Here is a 22,932-nt window from a genome sequence, read left to right as displayed (position 1 = left end):
GACGCGCCACACGTACTCTCATCCCACCGTGTGGAACAGACCTTCCCAGTGGGCTCGCTCGCTGGGAGGAGGTCCTGCTGCGTAGACTACGAGTTGGGTGGCCCTCTCTCCTGCGGTAACCCGGGCGTGGCCACCGCGATACCATGCCCCGTTTTCCACGACCTGCCCCTTCTGTACGGCTCCTGCCAAAGACGCCGACACCAACCACCTGCTATGGACGTGCCCTTCACTGAGTGCAGCGAGATCCCGACACCTTCGCGGCACAGGCCTGCATCCGGGGAGACCCCCCGATCTTCAGCGATGGCTGTGGGGGCCCCACCACCGCTGTCTTCTGGACTTCATCCGGGAAACGGGTGCAAACTTGTACCTGTAGGAACTTATGCCAAAGGGCATACTGTCGCAATTAAAAAAAAAGTGTTGGCGTGAGTGTCGGTGCGACTGTCTGAGTGGGTGAGTGAGCGAACGACTGTCTGAATGAGTGAGTGAGTGAGTGAGTAGTGCCTTAATGGGTGAATGAGCGTCTGAGAGAGTGAGTGAGTCCGACACAGAAGCACGTGGAAGAGTCAGTGCTCTGATGAGCAATCATCTGAACATTAACATCTTGTTGTTGCAGCGGTGTTATCAACTGCGTAAACATTTTTAGGCAACAGGCACAAAGAAAAATCACAGGAAATGGGCATTAAACTAGGCACGAGTGAATAAAAGATCCTACCGTTGTAGTGATTAGAGTCGACGTCCCGGCCTTTGGATATGCTGATGCCGAATCCTTTTAGTGGAAATCCGATGCGCGACGAGACCATGCTCGCGTCTATTCTCTGCGCAGGCAGCGCGAGCACAAAGGAAACGAGAGACAACAAATAGCGAGCTCAAGGTAACAATAAAATTTGGTGTGATCCAAGATTTGAATAGCGATAATCACGTCGTATTGCTCTTAATTTGTTCTCCAACAATTATGTTGTTGCTGCCTTTTAAGGCACCTTCATATGATTCTCCGTCTTCGGGCTTTACGCAACAGTGTTTATTCTGAAGGCCTTTTGTGCATATCTATTAACGTGTGTTGGCGATATACTACCCTTCAACGGAAAAGGAATGAGAGTGTAATTACTGAAGCACACCATTGCGCGCGCTTTTGAAGTTAACAGTGTTTGTAGTTAAAAAAAGCCCCACGTGAGTTTGCAAAATCTCTGTCCATAGCTCTTTCACATATGTTTGAACGTGAAAAGGGAGAAAAAAGAGCCTTTAAAAATATGAAGAAAATGCAGCCTATAAGCTTGCTACGCTGCATATGTAGTTGGAAGACGATTTTCATCTGCCTCCCCGCCATCATAACACACACTCACTCTCTCTCTCTCTCCCCCTCCCAACCCACCAGCTCTTTTCCTTAAGATTAATGCGGACGGTCACGTAGACAAAAAGCGCAAACTTTTCCACTTGCTTCCTTGGTTGCTCGCTCAAAATATTTTTTTTTGGTGCTTTTATACACTCACCGACTTCATAAGGCAGGGGTCAGCTATTATACCTGATACATACTGTCTTCCGATATGGTGAGAGAACGGAGAATGAAGAATAACAGCCCAAATTTAACAAAAAACGAAGGCAGAAGAATCCGCCTCTTTCACAACCCCACTGCGCATGCGCAATCCCCTAGAGGCCAAGTTCCTAAGCAGTCCGGCAGGGGCAGCAGACGACATTCCCCACAGCTCCCGCACAAGCGGGAAGGGGTCGTGGTTGTATTTCCATCGTTTGATTTTTTAAATGCAGAGCATTTCAGTAACTCACGATGTCACCCGCGTTGACGTCCGTAGTCGTAGTCCGCATCGCTCCCCCTACACTATATAAAAAAAAATTGGGCCCATCTCCCCGCGAGGGGGACTCGAGTAAATGCGTCTCATAGGGGGTGGGTGTATTGCGTTAACGTTTAGTGTTTGGGGAGTTGGTGGTAGTGAATGCGTTGTATCAGCAGCTTCTTGACGTAGTTTGAATGAGTCAAGGATATAAGGCGCGTTCGTAGCCTCCCATTCTGTGTCGGCTTTGTGGCGCAGTGGGTAGAGCACCATGTACATTGCGTTCCGCCCACAGGGTCGAGGTATCGAAACCAGGCGCCGGATAGTATTCTTTTTTATATAGTGTAGGGGGAGGGGTGCGGACTACGACTACGGACGTCAAGGCGAGTGACATCGTGAGTTACTGAAATGCTCTGCATTTAAAAAAATAATACTTACCGGCGCCAGGTTTCGATCCCACGACTCTGCGGGCGGAACGCAAGGTACATGGTGCTCTACCCACTGGGCCACAAAGCCTTTTTTTCTTTTTTTTTTTAAACAAAACCAGGTTTATTTACATCATAAATATGTACAGGGCCAGACACAGGGCAAATATGTACTGGGCAAGACACACTACTATACATGCTGCTGCCTTTGTTACATTGTTGATGCCACGTTCCTGACTGGCGTGTTACGCTGTTCAACAGTATTCACACTCATACACTATAGAGAGCGCATTTACGGGTAAAAAAGGAAAAAGGGGGAGTTGTGGTTCGTTGCAGCCTAGCCTGTTGCTGGCCTCATATCCACTTAAAGCGTTCTAGCTCCTTTGTTTTAAAAGCTACCGTCGCACGGCAGCAGCGCGCAAGGGCTTGTCCTAGTTCTGAGTCTGAGTCGGGTGCCCCGAGCGCACTGACGGTCCACTCCATCTTGTGGACGAAATGCCTCCACGCTGGCCTCGGGGTGGGGGTACACTCCACCGCATCCACTCGTGCACGCCACAGTGAGTGTAGGCCAAGTGTGATGACGCATTCGCACAGCTCCGAGTGTTCTATCGGTACGTCCAGGTAACGGAGACCTGCCCAGTCAATGTCCCAGTGGACGCCCAGAAAACACTGCACCTCGTCCCAGAAATAACGTGCAGTGTTGCATTCTAGGAACACGTGCTCCGCCGTCTCCAACCTCCCGCACAGGAAGCAGCCCGCACCGCGCTGCAGAAAGAAGCCACGTTCTTCCTGACGCGATCCCACCGGTAGCACCCCGAAGTGGAAACGGCAGAAAAAGTTTTTCGTCCCAGTCGGAATCGGCAGGCACATGATTCGCTTTAGTACGCCCCGCTTAGCCGCCTCGACTGGTGGCTGTCGGTACAGGGGTGGGGGAAGGAGCTTTGCGAGAAGGTCGCGGTATAGCCGGCGGGGCTTAACTGCTAGGAGGTAGTCCCATGAAAACTGCTGTTCCAGTAGGGTGATGGCGCCAGCGATTTCTCTATAGAAAGCGGCGGCTCGCGCGCCATGGTGCAGTTGGACAGTTGTGACCTGCCACTTTGAAATGTGGGCAGAGCCGATTGACTGGAGTGCTCCACGGAGAAAAGGGTCGGACTGGTCTCGGAAATATATAAAACGTTGGACTGTCAGCTTAATCTCCACGTGGACCAGACCTAGGCCGCCGGCATCTAGTCCCCAAAAGAGATTTGTGCGTCTCATAGGCTCGTACGAGGAGCGCCAGACGAAGACCGCCCACTGTCTGTGCAACTTGTTCACCGATTTCTTGTCGATGGAGGTGACCCGCGCCGAATATAGGGTAGCCGGGTACACTACGACGTTGCAGATGTGTGCTCTTGCGACCAAGGCGATGTGGCGTGTTCTCCATGGTTGCAACTTGGCCTCCGCTGCCGTTAGCCTAGGTCGCCATCTGGCTGCGTTGGCTTCCCATAGAGCCATGTTCACGCCCAGGTAGCGGTGTATTGAATCCTTCCAGCGAGCGCCGCAGAAGCTGGGGGGCTTAAGTTCCCATTCACCCAGCCAATAACCCTCCGATTTCCTTTCTGTGTCGGCTTTGTGGCCCCCCGCCACTGGGCCACAAAGCCGACACAGAAAGGAAGGTTACGAACACGCCTTATATCCTTGACTCATTCAACCGTCGGCCACAGGTGCGCCCTCTCCCCGCGTCCTCCACGCCTTCTCTCCGCTCGCAACACCCTCTCTCGCCGCGTTCGGTTCGGGCGCACAACAGGTGGGGACGTGCGCAACACCCTCTCTCGCCGCGTTGGGTTCGCGCTGAGCAACAGTCGGTTCGCGCGCAAGAACAGGTGGGGGCGCTTGCATCGCGCTCTCTCGGCGCGGTCGGTTCGCGCTTAAACCACATATGTCGTTCGCGCGCGCTCCGGTCGCTAACATCTGTGGCGTGATCGTGACGTCAACATCACGCGTTCGTGTGGTGGCGCGATTTCGACGCTATAACACTCTCTCGCGAGGGGCATTGGATTGGATTCGATTGGATTGGCTTGCATTGGCTTGGCTTGGATTGGTTTGGATTGGATTGGATTAAAGTGGATTGTGTTGGATTGTGTTGCGTCATAGCCGCTCCACGTTGCGTCATAGCCGCGGCAGGGGGTTCACGGCACGTTTCACGTTTCACCATCGACTTCATCGACAATGTCTACGCTGGAAGACAACAATTACAACAACAACAACCAATACGTAATCCATACGACTTGCAGGCGCGCCCGCCGCGGAAATACTCTGCATTTCACCGTGTCCCTCGCGAGGGGGATGTTTCTTTTTCATTAAGGGTGAGTCTAACCGACCGAGATTTTTCTTTGTTACCAGTCTTCAACACACACGTACAACACAAAAATAACCACACGCTGCATGTGGTACAACACACACCGACATAAACATACCAGCCGTGCCTTTCTTCACTTTGGAGTAATTAACGGCTCTAAAAAATCCAACCAATCTGGTACTGGCTGCTGGACTCTCAGCCCCTCAACAAAGCCCAGGAGCATTATTAAATCGTAGGGGACTCCTTCGTTATTTTCTGTGGGTAAATACCGTATACCATGCGGGTTAAGTGGGAAGTCTTTGTGTAAAGTTCGCTGAATAACATCCCAAAAGTGAACCGCCATCCAACAGTGTACAAAACGTGGTCTATGCTATCCGGTTGTTTACAAATTGTGCAGTCAGTGCCCCATGGTGTATCTAACCCCTTTTCTTTTAACCATGTTTGCACAGTAAGTGTCCCTGAATGAAGTTTGAAAAAAAAAAAAAAATGGCCGCGTATCTGCTCCTTTTGTTGCAAATGCCGTCAAAAGACGATAGTCTTTATCGGCTTTTGCGAAGTAAATGCCTCCCTTTGCTTTCCCGATCATCTCTCATGTTGTTCCTCTTGCGTCGCGCTCCTCCCAAGGTAAAGACGGCAAACGTTTGCTTAAATCATTTTAAATTTCCCGCGTTCCACTGCTCCAAACCGGGTGTCTCTATGCGAACGCTGCCGTACGGCGAAGACGCGCGTTAATCGAGGCGCCCTACTTCAACGTTTATTGAACCGCGTTTCCCTACTCCACGTGCGTTCCAAGCAGAACGTGAAACCTATCTAGTGGAACCTTGCGTAACTGTTGCCGGTTGATTTCTTAAAATGGCGCCAGAAGCTATAGTGGCGCGGGCGACAGCAGGCGACGGCGGAGTGAATTCTTTTCCTGCAGTTGATGAAGTATTTAATTTTGCAAAAGTCAAGCATGTTTGATTTTTTTATAAAGGAACACTGCAAATATCACTTCTGTATTGATTTGTTGTCTCATATTTGCGTAATGTCTTGTTCTTCTTCAACAATGTTGACAAGTATGAACATTACACCGGACATAGACGGGTAGATTTAGCTGTGACTATAAAAGACTATTGCGCAGGCATTGTTTTGCTTTGGCCGGGTGGCTGAATCGAGTCACAGACAGACAGACGGACAGACAGACAGACAGACATACAGACAGACCAAAATTTCTGGGTTTAAGTAGCCCAAGAAAGACTATCGTCTTTAATAATCATGCCCGGGTAGCTGTACGAACGCGCCTTATGTCCTACTCTCTAACTTGTCCATTCAGATGGTGCTGCCGACCAGGAGAGGTGAAACGAAGTTGTGCATCATGACGCTAATGAGCGCCGATAGTTGGCGCCTCAATAGGGCAGGGTGAAGCAGCGGAAGCTACTGCGTTTACCCGTCCGCCGCCTATGTGGAACGCCGCCGCCGCGTTCCAAAAGATGAGCTCGTCGCAACGCAAGCGTCTGGAAGTACACGCCACGGAGCAGGACCAATGTGGTCGCACCTTTGCCTAAGTGACCCGCCAGCCGGACGTCGCTCGCCAAGCACACCCACAAGAGTGCTGCCGACCCGCAAACCATGCTCCTTTCGTTGTAGCGTACTGTGACTTGCTTCACCAACGACTCGCTGACAACCCGTTCGGTTTCGTTCGCACGGTTTCCGAGCGCCTGGGGTTTCATCCGGATTTACGCAATGCTCCGGCGAGTGTAATCCAGTGTCTAATGTTGATGCGTCTAACGGCGCCATACCGACGAAATGTAAATAGCGATGTGCAAGTTCATATTGATGCACAATAAACATTCAACTGCTCCTGTGAAGGCACTTTTCACTTTCGGGTTTTGCCGCTTCCTATGAAAGAAGGATCAACCACATTTTTTTAGTACACAGCTTTAGTTTTTTTTACACAGCTTTTAGACAGCATCTGGTGTCTTGGTTACCCGCATGGCGACGAATGACCGCGTTTTTTTGTCCTGCATTTTGTTCCTAGCAAATTTCTTCTGATGTCTTCTGAAAGCTGAAGTATTTTCACATGCAAGGCAAGTGGTTACTGGTCAGACGCTGCATACGAAGCAAGAAATATATAGAGGTTCTCCGATGCATGTACATAGAGATGCACCTTGGGAGAGAAGCAGAGACGCACTGACGACGTTTTTCTCAGCCACGTTTGTTGAAGTACTGGTGAGCGTACAGTTTGTGCAAGCACACAGAAATGTGTTTCGTGCGAGAAGAGTGCCTTCGCGGTGTTTATCGCGACCACGAGCAGCCGGGAACGCTTGCTATCGAACGTGTGCATGCATGCAAGCGGACAGCGAGTACGCCACACACGTGTACACTACTACGCTGCGCGGGACACCTAATGAGCACATCCACTTTGGCACTTGCGCGGAACATCGTGGAATAGCCGCCGGATATCGAATATCTGTAACTTCGGTTTGAGGGAGCTAGAACTGTCCCGACATTCGTAAGGTATTGTGGGGTGCGTGTATTCTAAAGTGTCGCTTTCGCATCGAACTACCAATGCTTTTTCTCCCTGCGTATAAATTTCAAACAGGACTAGTTTTGTTGTCGAATTCCGAATTTGTGTGTGCTCGTTGTGCGCGGAACAATGCCCACAACTTGTGCTGCGTTCCGCTGTAACTCGGAGTGCCGAAAAGGGAAAGGTGTCGGCTTCTATTAGTTCCCGTCGGCCGCACGCGATCGGCTACGGTGGCTCGCGTTGCTCAGTTCGGCTCGGGTGATGGGAACTTTAGGCTTAACATCCTGGCGGATATTTGATCGCCGCTATCTGTGCAACTGCGAATGACAATCCGTAACACAACTTTTCACCACACTATCATCTCCTTTCTCGCATGTGGAACTTTATTTTAGCTATAACTGCCGTTTGAGCGATCGGTGACCAAGACATCTGCGTAGCCTGATTTGATGCTTCCGCGCAGGTATCGCCATCTCTCGGCCCCTCGGCGCACCGCGCACCGCGCGCCGCGGCAACCGGTCAGCGTAGGCTTGCATCGCGGCAGATATCTGATCGCCGCTTTTAGAATAAGCCCTGACAACAATCCCTAGCACAATTTTTCACCACACTAACACCTACTTTCTCGCATGTGGAACTTCTTTTTAGCGATCAGATTGATTCAGAAGAGCAGCGACAAGCGCGGTTGCTACCGTGGTCTGCGCCGGTTCGAGCCGCTGAGTGCGCCGCCGAGCTGGCAGGCGCGGCCGGCGTGTGCGAGGACTGTTTCCGAAGGCAGAAAACGCTTCACGATTGCTTGCTTTATCTGTGTCTTGCGAACAAACGCGCAGAATCTACAAATTCAGCTCAGCGATCGTCGTAGTTGTCCATGGGGCAAAAACAGTGGGCGGAGCGACGCCGACAGCGCATCTCATGCGCGCATCGGGCCATGTGTCTCATATTCACGCGTACGACTAGTCGTGGCGACAGTCGTAACGATCAGTCGAATGCGAATGGCGTGTACCAATCGTACATGTGTCCAGCGCCTAAAGACCGTGTGCGAACTGCCGGTTTTTGTTGAGCTGGCGATCGCAGTTCATGCCAGACGACTCCAAGTACTGCTCGCTCTGCTGCTCGGACGGCGCACGGATCTGTCCGAGTTTCTCCGCCAGCCCTCATTCAGTAATTAGAAGCCGCCTGGTATTATGTGATGACCAGGGGCTGCCATCTTAAGGCGCTATAACACCAACACAGAAGAAAAACTTCGGCTGCTCCTCGCCGTAATGTGGGATTGCCGTGCATACAACGAGAACGCAGCCGGAGGAAACGCCGGCGAACCCTGCCGCTTCAACTTCCGCTAGGCACGCTAGGTGGCAGCACACCGCAATGAAAGAGGCGGATTAAGACGAAGAGAGCTGCGTGCCGTTGTCTTCACCTAAGGCAGTTTTTTTTCTCTCACGGTGATTTTTCACTCCTCTGGATTACCCAGTCGCCGGCACGGACTGTTAAAGAGTGTGCGTTCAATTCGTCCAACCGGGTAAAACTGAAGATGCTCTCTTGCTTGGGACTCACCTGCGCGTAGGCGGTTTTTTCATCCCCGAGCGTGGGCGAGCCGTGGTAGATGTAGACGGCGCCCACATCGTTCTCGTACGGTGCGCCGACTGCCACGTCTGCGGAAGCAGCGAAGCGAGGGGGGAGGATGGCAGTCGACCTTTGGTAGCAATTGTAAGCCAACAAACACTTTCGTGAATACCGCACAGGGTGAAGCTCAGGGACAGTTAACAATGGCTGTGCTAGTTTCGCTACACATAGTGGGGGTCGTAAGGTTGCGTGATACTTTCGTCTTTATTAAATGCACACAATAAATGGTGAAAGATTTCGCGATTTCCTGCCGTGCCCCTTTGGTCGTTTCGTGATATTTCAGAGGACGTCAAAACTAGCGAGTGAGCTGAGCCTGATTTTACTCGAACGTCGCCACATTCGTAAAAACCTGTTCTTATTGGCTCTTACTTTGCTCGCAAAGATGGGATGCCATTCAGAATGGGGTCATTTTAACGCCATCTTGGTATGGAGGGGTGCTGGCAAAGTCGACCACCAAGCGCTTCCCTGTTTGCCGTCCCCAGATAATCTTGTCGGTGGGGTACCACCGTCTTGGAGAACATGTAGAAAATGCACACGCAATGGGTCAGCAAAGAAGTTTGTGGCCGCTGTGTCCTGAAATGCAGCGTAGCCAATCGCGCTAATAATATCGCGCTTTTGTCGCTTGCTTCTGCGCGTATACACACATATACGCAGTAGTGCGGAGTTCGTAGGTACGGTATGTTCTTGCATTGCCCCGCATGCCCGTTTTGACTGCGCTTGTGCGCCAAGGCCAAATGTTTACCGAGACTGAAACTGCAACAAAACGTTCCGCCTGCGGTAAGGCATCCTATTTTATGATGTCTGTAATTGTTTTCGGAGTCTTCAGCGTGTAAGTTGGTTTGGTTAGATTTTTATTCCGTTCGGCGAAATTCTCGCGCACCTTGAATTCCGTCTATGTTTAGATCTCCCACGTTGGCCATTGCTGTTCCGAACCGGGCAGCCTTGGCTCGCTGTCCGTCCACGTGACCGGACGCGTACACTTCCTTTGAGGAGGAAAATAAGGGCAGGAAGTTCGGGAAGGCAGAATCAGGAAAAGGCGGGCAACATGAGCCTCCGGTGTTCGGTGTTTTTTACTGTTGCAGACACTGCATGAGGAATGGGGACAAGACTATTGCAATTATTCAGGTGGAGTGCCTTGCAGTGGCGTCCATACCTCGGTAATTTGCACTCAGCCCAGTAATACCGCTATTTAGTTATGCTTCCGCCATGCCTTGATCTTCTGTACCTTTCATTATTACAAAAGAAAATACTTCGAACGAATGGTCACAGTACCGCAAGAAGCTGCAATTCGCAAAAGGCTGTATACCCTTTCAGACTGCGTTCGTCCTCTGACATAAAATGTTATGTCTCTGACATAAAATGGACAAATGTTGAGCCACCTTACTCTCGTATAAGGGCAGATTCAAGGTGTACTCACCATGCCGCTGCTTCGGAAGACGTAAACGCGCCCTTCGTCTTGACCCCCGTCTACGGTGTATAATGGAGCACCAACCAGCAGATCATCGACACCATCCCTGTTCAGATCGATGGCTAGTAAGGACGCCCCGAAGTACTCGCACATCTGTGGAATGAGACCACAGGATGGTGAAATCAACAATGAGGCTTGTGAATCATTCAAGCAATATCGAGCCTCAGGAGAAAAGTAGGACAAAAAATGAGCAGTGGCTTAGCTCGGCTATGCCAGGGTATACGTAGCGTGAGCTAAGTTTCAGCTGGTTATTCTTGGCTTTCCTGTTTGCCTAGGATTAGCTTGATTATCATGCTTACTGCTGCTTTAATGACACACACACGGTATACGCATTATCTGACACATGCATATTTATCAAGCGGCTCCGACACAGCGTTACCAATCGCCCCAGAGCTAAGCTGGTTCCACAGGCGCACGCCGGTGCTGCTGCAGCGCACGAGGCATCGGTTGCAAACCCGGCCACCCCTCGCATGATCATCAAGTGGACCGGGCCGCAACGTGCGGAACGGAGGTAGGTGAAGACGCTGGGCGCGTGGGGGGTATGAGAGAGGCCGGGCAGTGAGCAACGTTCTGTGCGCCGTGTGACGTCACTGCTCCTCGGGCATGCGCATCGCGGCTCTCCAGGAGCCATGCGAAACTGCTCAACCTCGGCCAGTGTAGCTCACGCTACAAAAGTCGCACGGAGAGTATGCGTTGACCCGCCTATTTTTCTACACGTACTGAACGCACGTGCACAACAAAACCAACCGTCATGTAACTGTACATGATCTTGAAATTATAAATTAATGAGACTACTGAAAAAATGTTGCTTTTGAGAAAACCACGCATTCATACGCTCAAGCTTTGCACGAAGGTAGCACTTTATTAGCTACGTATTTTTCTTTGCATCTGGAGAAGTAGAGGCGTCCAGGTAGTTCTTTATAAATCAAATAAAACACTTTTACCCTTTGCTGACCCGGGTTGCATACGCGGAAAAATCAACGCTGTGAACGGCGGCTCCACTCGTTTTCCTCGGGTTTTGTAAAAAACAAAAAACCATTGTGGTAGACAAGTCTGTCTCTGTCTATCTGTCTGTCTGTCCCCCTCTCTCTCACTTTCTTTTTTCACTGACTTGCTGAATCACTCACTAACTCCCTCCCTCTCTCACTCACTCCCTCACTCGCTCACTCAACTCACTCACTCCCTAACTCCCTCCCTCACGGACGCACGCCCGGCAGGAAATGGGAATTTCCTGCCAACGTTTTCCTAGCAACTGTGCATCTTAAGAAATAGGACTAACCACCACGCACATTTACAAATCAAAAGACCGGACATGGTGTTATGTATCGTTGCCTGTCAGGGAATCGAAATATCGTAAAATGTACGTGTTATCGCGTAGGAGGCCGCAGAACGAGTTGTGCAGTAACATTGCAATAGACTTGATGCAAGTGCGGCAACATTCATGGGAAATATTTAGGCATCCCTAAGCAGATCGATGCTATAAAATGGCATGATCTTAATTGCAACATGATTGGTAATACTATTGAAAAACATAACCGTTGTTTCACGCAAAAGCTTACCTGCGACCCTAGCAGGCGCCTGTTTATTTCTACGCTTCTGTCGTTTCCAGGGCCATCGATACCGAAGAGAAATACCTGTCAATAAAGGTAAAAGTAGAGCATAATTCTTTCCGTAAATATGTGACGGTTAGTAATTGTTGCGATGGAGTAACCCCAAATCAAAGCTCTCGAGGAAAGAGCATGTTCATGCACACGGTATCAGGAAGTGTGAATCAGTGCGAGCTCATAAATAGTGTCATAAAGAGAGCATTTTTCAAGCTGTTTACCGATTGTGTTTCGAAACACTAAATCGAAGTGAAAAGTGAAGCAGATACTTTTGCATACGCATTGATACTTCATGGTTACATTTGGGATTCTCTCAGACAGTGGCTAGAAGTTTGCGCTACAGTTTCCCGTGCGTTCCACACGACATAAGCATGATGTTTTCACATAGGCGAAAAGAAAATTTTGGTCGTTGGTGACACTGGTCTCGGGCGTAACGTGTCGATGAAAGCGGCGATGCGGTATGTTTCGTATTTGCCCTTCATGCTTATTCATCTTGCCTTGCTGTACGTACTGCACTGTTCCATGTCCATGATGCAGCTTCTGATGTAATGTTCCGCTTACCTGACCCTTGCAGTCGTTGCCCCGCGGAGATCCGACAGCGACGGTCAGTTCGCGGCGCCGGAAGAACCTTCCCGTTGCGACCGAGTAACCTGCACGTAAAAGTGGGGAATTGTAGATACAGCAAATCTTCTCTTCTCATTTTGCACGCTTGATTCCGCGATCTGCAACTGCTACATGTTCAGCTACACCCGTAGGTAGCTACCAAAAGGACCACACATCGCTAGATGTAATGATTAAACTGACAACTTTACGACAGCTCCGTCCCATAACTTCTTGCTCTCATCAAGAAGTTAGCCTTTCTCTGGTTCGGTTTACCGCGCACAGTGGTGTGGCAAAAACAGTATTTACATAGGAGAAGCTTTACAACTAATTGGCTTATGCTCGGAAACCTAAGGAGGCTCGGATATCACAAAGACCGAAACACAATGCGATTCTTCCATTTCATGTCCCTTCCTTAGGCGTTATTTGTGCTGTCGGCAGTTTTTTTTTTTTTTACACATTCGAAGAAAATTAACACCACCGGTGAGTACCTTTGTAGGCATTTTCCTCCTGGCTACCCAAGAGCATGTGATGGCTGGTGAGGTTCTGGTTTTTATCATACCGTGTTATAGTGCCTGAAACAAAGTGAGGACCGTTGGGTGGGGAAAAGAGACTTTTCATCACAACAGTTCTTTGTTTTTTTTTTCAGCGAACAGCGAAAAAGAAACCGGTACGGCTGAGAACAAAATAAAAACACACCTGAAAAATGATTTTTAAGCCTAGCTTTCTATGCCTAACTGATGGCGTTCGATGTAGCGCCAAAACGCGACGCACTGCAGAACAGTCAACTTTACTCAATAGGTTTCACAAAACGATGTTGATGATAAGCGAAGGCACATCGAGCCCTTCAAGAGACAAAACGCTTCCCATGGTCGAAATCAAACCTGGGACTCTCGAGTTATGGAGCCGACGTATATTCGATTACGCCACTCGGACACGGTCGGTCCAGTTTGGATTTGGGATTTTTACTTTGTCTCCGGTTGCATGAGGTAAAGCCTTGCTTTTTAACCATCTTTCTTTTTGAAAAAATGGTTCAGACAACGTTTGAGAGCTTAAAGTCAGCAATGTAGCGGCAGTTCTTTACTTATATTTGTTTGAATAATTTAACTGCAGAACGAAACTGCACATAACCTCGGATTATGTTTATGTTCGGCAACGAGAAATGTAATAGATCTTCGTAAAGCCAAGATTTCGACCACAAGAACGCACATATACTTGGAGTTAGGAAAAGGAAGCAACAGCAGGGGGAGAATATAAGTAATTAAAATTTCAGTATACGTCATATGACGTTTTTTTTTCTTTGCGCAAATAAATATGAACTTACATAGGAAAGGTGTATTGCTAAAACAAACAACAACAACAGGTGTGTTTAAATCAACACACCGCTAGGCCTCTTCTGGGAAGGTTTGTAATTTTCAAGAGTGAAAAATACAACCGCAACAAGGAGTCTGAGTTTCGACTCGTCCCCCGTCAATATTTTATGTCGTATATTCTGCCTAAAAAAGTCCACTATCGGCTATTTCTTTTCCTGCATCATGTTGCCTACAATTAAGCACTTTAACTGCTTTGTGGGCTGATTTTATAAAATACGTGAATGCAATGTGTTTTCTACAAAATTAAATGTAAAATATAAAATTTGTCGCAAGTTTTTTCTTCCTTTCTTAAGTTAGAGTAAACACCCACCCATTAGTGCGAACGCGGATGGGCCGTTACTTGGTTGAGAGCTTCTATGATGCCAAGGGAGTTCAATTCAACACAATCGTATCGTATTGACATAACATAGTGACTAACCTTCCCATTCGCTGAAACCAGGTGTCCCGAGCACCAGTCGGCCATCCTAAAGAAAGGGTGAAGTTACAGTTTTAACTATATAAGCCATCTATTTCCTGAAACTGCAGATCAAAAGTGTGGATACAGAAAGTGTACACTTAACCTTGTGACAGCAGCTAACTTAAATATCAGCCGTATAAGAGCTTGTTATCATAGCTTAAAATGCATCTTTCCACTATCTGTGGCTGCTGCTGTCTATGTTCCGCACAAAAATCGGGAATTTTTTGCAACTGTCCTCCAGGCATTGGTCGGCCCTTAAAAACGTATTCCGTAATATGTATAAGAAAAAAAAGCGAGAAATGCACATGTCTGTCATCCTCCCGAACACTATGGCTACGCAGTTGTGGAAGATCTCTAAAAATAAGCAAAATCAGTTGGGGAATGCATAATACCCTTTTGGCTGTATTCAACTGAGTTTCTCGGGCGCCCGAGATTAACAATGGTTCGATCCCTCATTTGCCCCAACCCCGCCCCTTAATCTAGCCAATCACATCGCAGAACCGGATGTCAGACAAGGTGTCCAATAATTTCTAAACGTGTTTAAGAGCGTGAATACGGCTAAAGAACCTATAAAATGCTTCCAAGTACTTTGCGTTGCGTTTTTCGATCAGTGTGTTCTAATTAAAGCTTCAATAACAGGCCTCCCGGTGCTGAGCCTAGGAGAATCTTTAGTTTTAATTAATCACAGAAACAAGAAGTTTGTTTCACGTCAAGAAAAACAATGTTCTACCTCCACGCAATAAAAATTATTCATTCAGTTCATGTAGTTATAACAAAAGCAGTGTTGCTGTAACTGTTTTATACTTTGGCAAAACATTTGAGAAGGTACCTGACGATGAAGTAACTACGGCGTGTGACTGGTACCTCAAAAAAGTTTGTCTCTTAGGTTGCAGCTTAGCTAATCGATAGAAATTTATAGGTGTGGGCACGTAATTTTCGGTTGCCTTCTGCTTACTTCTGGAATGCCACAAGGCAATGCAGTGTGTCCCTTGCTTTTTATATTGCATTCATTTCGCCATTCAAGCATGACAGAATATTTCTAGTGGGTAATTTTAACTTGCCTAGCACTAATTGGGACTCTGCTTTTGTTAGAATCGAACAATTCCCGCATGCCTTGTATCTACAGGATATAATGATGTGCCATGATTTGCGCCAAGTAGTGAAGACACGAACACGCGTCGACATGAACTGTGCTTTTGTACTTGACCTTGTTTTTGTAAGTCAATCAATGGAAAATTATGATGTCTTCATTGAAAATGGTCTTGCTGACTACTATATGGTGTCTTTTTTATGCCCTTTGGGAAATTGTGTACTGCGCATCGAGCTAAATGCATCCGTGTCAAAGATTTTTCGCATGCCCAAGATGAAACTGTGTTAGATTATTTAAAGCTACGCTTAAGTAACTTTCACGGTCCTGATACTGCCCAAATGGGGGATTCTTTCAAGAACATGTCTTCTCTGTATCGAACATTTCGTGCCAGACAAGGGGAGCTAACCCCTTGGATTTCACGGGATATTTTACACTCCAAAACAAAATTAAAACGCCCTCACATGACATGATTCAAGCGGGGCGCTGTCAAAACAGCACACGACGAAAGGGCACGCGACAGAAGAGCACCGACATAACAGCACGGCGTCAAAAGGGCACCCGACAAAACAGCACGCGACAAAACAGCACGGCGTCAAAAGCGCACGCGACGGAACAGCACGTTGACAAAACAGCACAGCGTCAAAACAGCACAGCGACAGAACGGCACAATTTTATGGAACGCCTAAATGGGCAAATATTTCGATTTTAACATGGATAAAAACACTTTAGTGGGCGAAAACTGCTCTCTCTGAGGTTCTCTTCATGTTTCGTTACTCTTTCTAGGGAAAAATTCTACGGCTTTAATTATTACAGCATGTGGGATATCTGAAATGAAAGAAGCAAAAGCCAGGGACGACATTTGGTAAAACTTTTGTTCCTTTTTAGGTAGCCCTACAATTTTTATGATAATAATAATAATAACATTAATAATAACAATAATAAGAAGAATAATTTATTTCCGAATTTATTCTCCAAGACTGGTAGGCCCGGATCATTTCGTCCGCTAAAACCGGTGACCGAGTCTAAAGTCAACGCCTGCGCTACGAACCCAAAGGAAATACTGTTCGCCCGGAATGCGATCAGAGCAAAATCGGTAATAAAAACCGCAGGGTAGTCTTGGTATGTCTGCTTTGCGCCGCAGAAACATTTTGCAATTTTTTGATACGAGCTTTTTATTTTAGCGCCGTCTATGAAGCGACCGCCGAAACCTCCGCGCTGGGCTGTTAAGTGCGCTGTTCTTTGCGTGCGTCTGCTCGGAATCCGTGCGTTACCGAGTGAACCGTAGTGGTTTGGCGTTAAGTTAGCGGTTGCAGTGCTTGTGTGTGTGTGTTCTTTTTTGTTTTCATCATCTGCGGACGGATTTTAGGTCCTGATTTGCTGCCAGAGCGGGAAATTCCGACCGCGGCTGTTGAGACCAGCAGCAGTAGCAGTGTGGTGGTGGTGCCGGTGGTGCTCCGCAGTTCCGCGATGAAAACGTACCGGTATGGCACCGACTGACATATAAATCGATATCGGGGAGTAAATACGTGTTTTCAATGCCACCGTGCTTGTTATGTTCACCGATTAGTCATGTTTACGGAAGCGCGGACGTCGAATGCGGAGCGCGCATAGCATATGTGGGTCACGGTGATCCGTGCTCGCGATGGACTTTCGACGAGGCGATTGCTACGCTGTTGGCATTGCAATGCAATATAATCTTTCTTAACTAGACTTATGACGGTTACTGACGAAACGAAATTACCCGGGCGGAAAAATAACGCGACCGCACAACCAGTCAAATTACTATTCGAAGGTTGAGCAAAAGGGTTGACGTTCGGGCGAGTTAATATTGGTTGATCATGATCGTGATCATGATTGACCTAACTCTGCGCAGCGCACGTGGCCTGTAGCTTGGAGCCCACCTTTGTGAAACCGCTGCTTTCACCACAAATGCTTTACGCGACCAGCAGTAACTGTTTTGTAATTGTAATACTTTAGATTCCGTGGCAACGCAAAAGGATTAAAAGCTTTTCCTTTGACCGCGTTGTGAACAGGTTGAGCTATTTTCCAAATGCAGCGTTCACGCGTACCTCGAGCTGCGTTTCCACATTTGGCTGCCTGCTTATCCTGCTATCGACCAGCAGTGTGCGATGGAGAAAGTTATCCTTTCAAATCGTTTGGCAGTGTAATGCGTTGGCCTGAAAAAAAGTAAACAAAACGCCGTGATTTTAAAGGTTAGATTAGATGAAAAGGGGATGGTTTAATGCCAATCGGCTGTAATGACCAAACAATATATGGTATTTTAAATTGACTACAAGGAACCAGAAGTTATTGTAGTGTTGTATTGTATCGGCGCTCATGAAAGATCCCCAAGTGGTCCAAATTAACCCGCAGCCCTCCACTACTGCGCGCCTCATCACCCATGAAGCGTCGGGGCGTTAAACACCATAATGAATGAATGAATGAATCAATCAATCAATCAATCAATCAACCAACCAATCAATGCTGTATTGTAAAGGATAAAGTTGCTTCTAACATTTCAGGGGGTTCCGTTCCCTGTCGCAGCTTTGCGTGTGATAAATGGATTTTGATCCGTCTGCTTGCCGTCCAAGTGCACCCAACAAACCCTGGAGTTGGTCGTTGGTACAAAGTCGTTGCGATTTATCAACGGAATCCACCGATATCTCAACTCTGTGTGCGTTGGGAAGCGATGCCGCAAAAACACGCCGCAACCGCACTGCATTTTCTCCAGGCAGTGTCGTGCACATGCGTGCTGTCAGCGACTGTTTCTCGCTTTCTCTGGTTGTTCAATAACCCACCACCGCGCAGTGCTGACCAGGCGACGTTTGCGCCTTGAACGGCATCGCAGCATTGGCTAAAACAGTTGAAAGTTCCGCAAAAACTAAGCACGCGGTGCGAAATACTCCTGAACTACGCAGTGGAGCACGGGAACGAGCCCACTCGTCACAAGCCCACTCGTCACCGGAAAACTCGTCGTAGGCCAACTCGTCACACCGGCCTTTTCGTACAGTGCCATCTCGAGATAGGAACTCTCGTGCCAGGTGACTTCTCGTCACATGGATTTCGTTACACCGCGGCCGTGTGAACAAAAGTCTAGAAGCCCTGACCGGAAATTGGCGTTTAAAGCCGGGCTGAGGCTGGTTTCTGCAATGGTAAATTCGTTACGGCTGTTTAGTCGGGCGTGCGGAGGTCTGTGTGAGCAGCAGGTGTGCATAAAGAGCTGTTTTTTTTCTTTTGCTGGGGAGGGGGGTAGAGGTCAGTGCGATTTGAATTCTTCAAGTGCTGATCGTCAGCAGTGTTGAGGCGGTGTACGTCCGTATTTTCGCGCGTATAACCTGCCCTTGCATACAACCCGCAACCCCACTTTCAGTCTGCGAATAAAAATAAAAATAAAAACTGGCGAAGCTTGCACCAACTCGCGCAAGGCTTGAACCATAGCTAAGCTGGAGGATTTCTTTCTATGTAAACACTGAAGGGCACACCACCAGGCATTGCATTAGGCATCGCATTGAAATTGTTTATTTGTTGATTTGATTAATTGTGGCGTTTTAATGCGCCGACGCTACACAAGTGACGAGGCACGCCGTAGTATACGGCTCCGAAATCATTTTGACCACCTGGGGATGTTTAATATGCGTGCGTCGAAATCTGGAACACACGGACGTTTTCGTTTTTCGCCTCCATCAGAGAAGCGTCCGCCGCGGCCGGGAACCGAACGCGCCTCCTTGGGCTCAACAGCACAGCGTCATACCCAGCTACGCCACCGCGGTGGGCAATTGTTTTTCAAATAATATTAATCTTTATTTCACTGCACTGAATACATATTCGGGCCAGCCCAAGCCAAAAATTCTTTTGGGGCCTTTTGTTAACCTGTTCCGTTGTCGCTTTTCACGGTGATGGTAATATCGTCGGACGGCACCCACCGCGGCTCGCTCACAAATACCAAGATATCAACGATCGCATCGCCAGAATCCTGGCTGATCACGATGGCTCAGCCACAGTCAATACGCTTCGGAATATGGCCCACAACATCCGCTTCCGGTACTGATGAAGTGAACAACGTCGCAACCCAGCGTTGAAGACGCCTACGCAACGAGAAAACAGTGCAGTAGTACAAATAGTAGAACTGTACAAAGAGAGTGCAATAAACTTTTTTTTATTTCATGTACAACTGGTTCACTGCGTCATTTATAACATTTTGTTTACTTTTTTTGCATGCCATGTAATACAGATTTGCAGGCTATTATCATTTTAATATAGTACCTCGGTATGGCGGCATATTTACCTAACTTCCTGCGTTAAAAACTTTGAAAGAACACTCGCTCGCCTACATAATTTTGAAATGGGCGACGTATATATAGCAGGCGGAAACATCGCTTTAGAAAACAAGCTCGTAATGCGAGTTTTCCGTGTGACGAATATTCCGGTGATACCAGAATTCCTCGTACGAAATGCCCTGTGACGAGTTGGCGTTCCTGACAAGTTTACCTGTGACGAGTTGGCCTATGACGAGTGGACTTGTGACGAGTGGGCCTAGACCCGTGGAGCACACCACGCCGAGCGATGTTAGCAGCCCAGCGCGCTCAGGCAACGCTGGTCGGCCGCCGAGAGAACTGGTTTGAGAGTATTTTCCTCCTTTCCCGGCTGCTACGTCTCCGCGTGCTCATTGTACGCTCTGCGTTCCACAGCAGCCACTGCCCCTTTGTTCGTCTTGGCGGCAACAAAAGCCGACCCAACCCTCGTTTTCGCTGAGGAGAGGGAGGAGGTCGAGGGGAAACGAGAGGGGGCAGTTGCTAACATGCGCATTGAGTGGAGGGATTTTGAACACGAGCCAGCTTATTTTGAGAGCGGGACTTGGAAACAGGCAAAACGCGTTCGGGTTGTTTCGTGGTCCACCCGTTCTTGCATCAATCGTTGCATCAATCGTTGGCTTTTCATTGTACCATGACAAGTGACAGTCTTTGATTCTCGCAATTTCTGGGAAAGTAAAGCCGTCAGAAAGATGCACACGAACATGTTTATGTATTTTAGCGAATGAACTGCATATGTTTCTGCACAAATGCGGTTCCCAGCAACAGAGTTTGTTGTTTATGGTGGGTGACCTGTTTTTATGAGCTCACCTGCTGCCGTCAGCAATTGTTAGGCTCCCGCAACACGCCGGCAAATTGAACAAAGCATGTTAGCCAGCAGTCTTCTAAGCCTTGCAGCAAGATAATAGGCGTCATAGATAATAGCTATATGTCATATTTTCGGGAAAAATCAAAAGTATCGAAGCTGCAAGCTGCAAAAGTATCAAGGTCCAAAACCTTAGTGCCGCTTCGCTTGATTCTAACTGCAGATATCGAAGCATTTCAGATGAAGAGCACAGCATCGCAGCTTAGGTAACGCAATAAACCATTCATCGGGTAAAGTTAGTTTTTTTTTTAAATAGCGAGAAATCGGCGAGCGTGATCGCTAGTACAGCTTTATGTTGTCTGATATTCAGTGGTGCCGGCCCACTTCCATTTTCGACACATCATGTAACCTAAATAATATTGTGCCTGTAAAAGCGCTCACTGCACAGCCTGAATCGTGATACTCGCTTCTCAAGCGTTAATAAACGAAAGGATACAAGCAATGGAAGCACGGGAGAACATACTCGTACGACGACAAATTCGCATGCAGCATTTATTTCAAATAATTTCAGCCTTAGCAAATATATTATGTACGGACCGATGCAAATACATTGTGCACAAATACAAACATGTAAAGACAAATAAACTGACCCCCTCCCTGCTTCCCTTATACAGGCGCTCATGCATAGGTGAAGTAGTGGTGGGACATTTTTTTCCTACTTTGAAGTTGGGACATGTTTTCCGGCACCATTTGTTCCGGGACTATCAGTTCCGGGGCCAGTAGCTCCGGGACCATTTGTGCCGGGACCATATCGCCCGCACATCGTGCGTATGGTCTTCTGCTTAGCAGTTACACATGAAAAAAACAAACACGCCTCAAGTTTAACGTACACTGCGATGACGTACACTGCAAACACCCCACGAGATTAGCGTTCCACATCCTATAGCAGTTTTTTTCGCAGTAAGGCGGGTGTTCGCGAACCACTTCCGTGCGGCCGGAGCCATGCACAGCGGATTGCGTATAACGCGGCTCTTTTTACGCCGCACCAGGCACTCTGAAACACATTTAACGTACTTTCGCATTTAGCAACATATGCCTGCGTTTATCTTTAATAAAGTAATTGTTTCTAGTAGAGCTACGGGCTTTTGGGCCTCTATTGATGCTGGCGCGCATGTTGGTATGAAGGCCGGATCACAGTCTGGTACGCCATGATGATTAAGATGATGATTATGATGATGATGATTAGAAGCCCTCCATCTGTATCGGGACGTCCGTTGCCACCAACCAACTTGCCTGTCTTATTCTACTCATTAAACCTACCCTCTATTACCCTAACGGGTTAGCCCTCCGCCTACCGGTTTTAAACTCGCTTCTGCTATTGCCGTTTTCCGCAGCGCCACCTGTAGGGGCTGGAAAGAGCGGATAGCGTTGAGCCGCCGAGCCAAAGAAAGCGAGTTAGATGCCCGCAATGGTGGTTGCATTTCAAATGAAGGAGAAGAGCGAACACGCCGGAGTGTCGCCGTTTAAATGCACGCGAAGAAGTGTGAAGTCCCTCACTGCGGAGCATCCCATATTCCAAATTTAGCGTTCTGGTTGTGAAGCCTAAAAAAGCTGAAAGAAATGAAAGCTTTTGTGTGCTTCTTTTATTGTGTCCGCACTGCGAATACAAAAAAAAAAACAGCATCAAGGCAAGAAAAGACCTTAACCCGGTACTGAGGCATGCTTTGCAGCGGCCGTGATCTTTCGGCTCCCACAAGAAGATCTTCTCTTGCTGCTGTTTTCTTTTTCTGCTGTTTTATCGAAATTGTAAAAAAAAAAGAACAAGTGCCAGTTGCAATAGGCATGCCTCAGGTTATCATGAGCCGCTGCAACCCAAATCACCTGGAGTATGATGGAAGCGAAAAAGCCGAAGTGTAATCCTTAAGCGCTACTATTCTGACGGATAATTTGCTTCTTACTGAAGTCCTACACCACTTAATTCTAATTTATACATGGGGGTTTAATTTGTTTAACAGCACAGAGGAGCTCTTAGTGGGTAAGAAATATTTCCGCAACAATATTGCGCGTCAAAGCAGCGTCCGCGAATATGAGCTACTGTGGATCGCGGCTCATTGGTGACCCGGCAGCTCACATTCTTCACTTTAGCGAAAAAGACCGTCACTATACATCGAAGTTTTCAAAAGAATGGCGTCAATGAGCAAATGAATAATTCAAACAGCATTTATAAGAAAAGTAATTAAATAATAGAGGATCCAGGAACAATCCTCAGTAAATTAACACAGAAAAAAGTGTTCACGAAATATGCAGATTCATGGATCTGCGTTAAATTACCACGAAAAGGGCACAGATGCCGTCTTCATAAAAATAGATCCCTGAATTCATGACCAAAAACCAATCAATACAGCGGGATCGAGGAACCACCTTTAATAGGCAATTACTGGAGTAGTCGTTTCATAGAAATAATTGCACATATAACCATGCGTGAAAAAGAAAGTAATACGAACAAGTAAAATCTGTAATGGATATCAACGGCTCACTATGTTGTGTTGCTTCAGTCT

General features: G+C 47.7%; 1 protein-coding gene across 1 annotated transcript in view; it reads right to left on the bottom strand.

Annotated features, from left to right (window-relative positions):
* Positions 1-22,932, bottom strand: part of LOC144169806 (integrin alpha-PS2-like) — a 68,035-nt gene that overhangs the window by 42,321 nt on the left and 2,782 nt on the right. The window contains exons 2-9 of the mRNA XM_077699163.1: positions 14,131-14,176; positions 12,831-12,914; positions 12,301-12,389; positions 11,695-11,769; positions 10,085-10,228; positions 9,548-9,650; positions 8,599-8,696; positions 713-815 (exon numbers count right to left, since the gene is read on the bottom strand). Of these exons, the coding sequence (XP_077555289.1) occupies positions 713-815; positions 8,599-8,696; positions 9,548-9,650; positions 10,085-10,228; positions 11,695-11,769; positions 12,301-12,389; positions 12,831-12,914; positions 14,131-14,176 (742 nt within the window). The remainder of the gene's footprint in view (positions 1-712; positions 816-8,598; positions 8,697-9,547; positions 9,651-10,084; positions 10,229-11,694; positions 11,770-12,300; positions 12,390-12,830; positions 12,915-14,130; positions 14,177-22,932) is intronic.

Source organism: Haemaphysalis longicornis, unplaced genomic scaffold (assembly GCF_048455015.1).
Source record: "Haemaphysalis longicornis isolate Haplotype H1 unplaced genomic scaffold, Haemaphysalis longicornis Haplotype H1 scaffold_2, whole genome shotgun sequence".
Taxonomy (NCBI): Eukaryota; Metazoa; Arthropoda; class Arachnida; order Ixodida; family Ixodidae; genus Haemaphysalis; species Haemaphysalis longicornis.
This window is presented reverse-complemented; position numbering and strand designations above follow the sequence as displayed.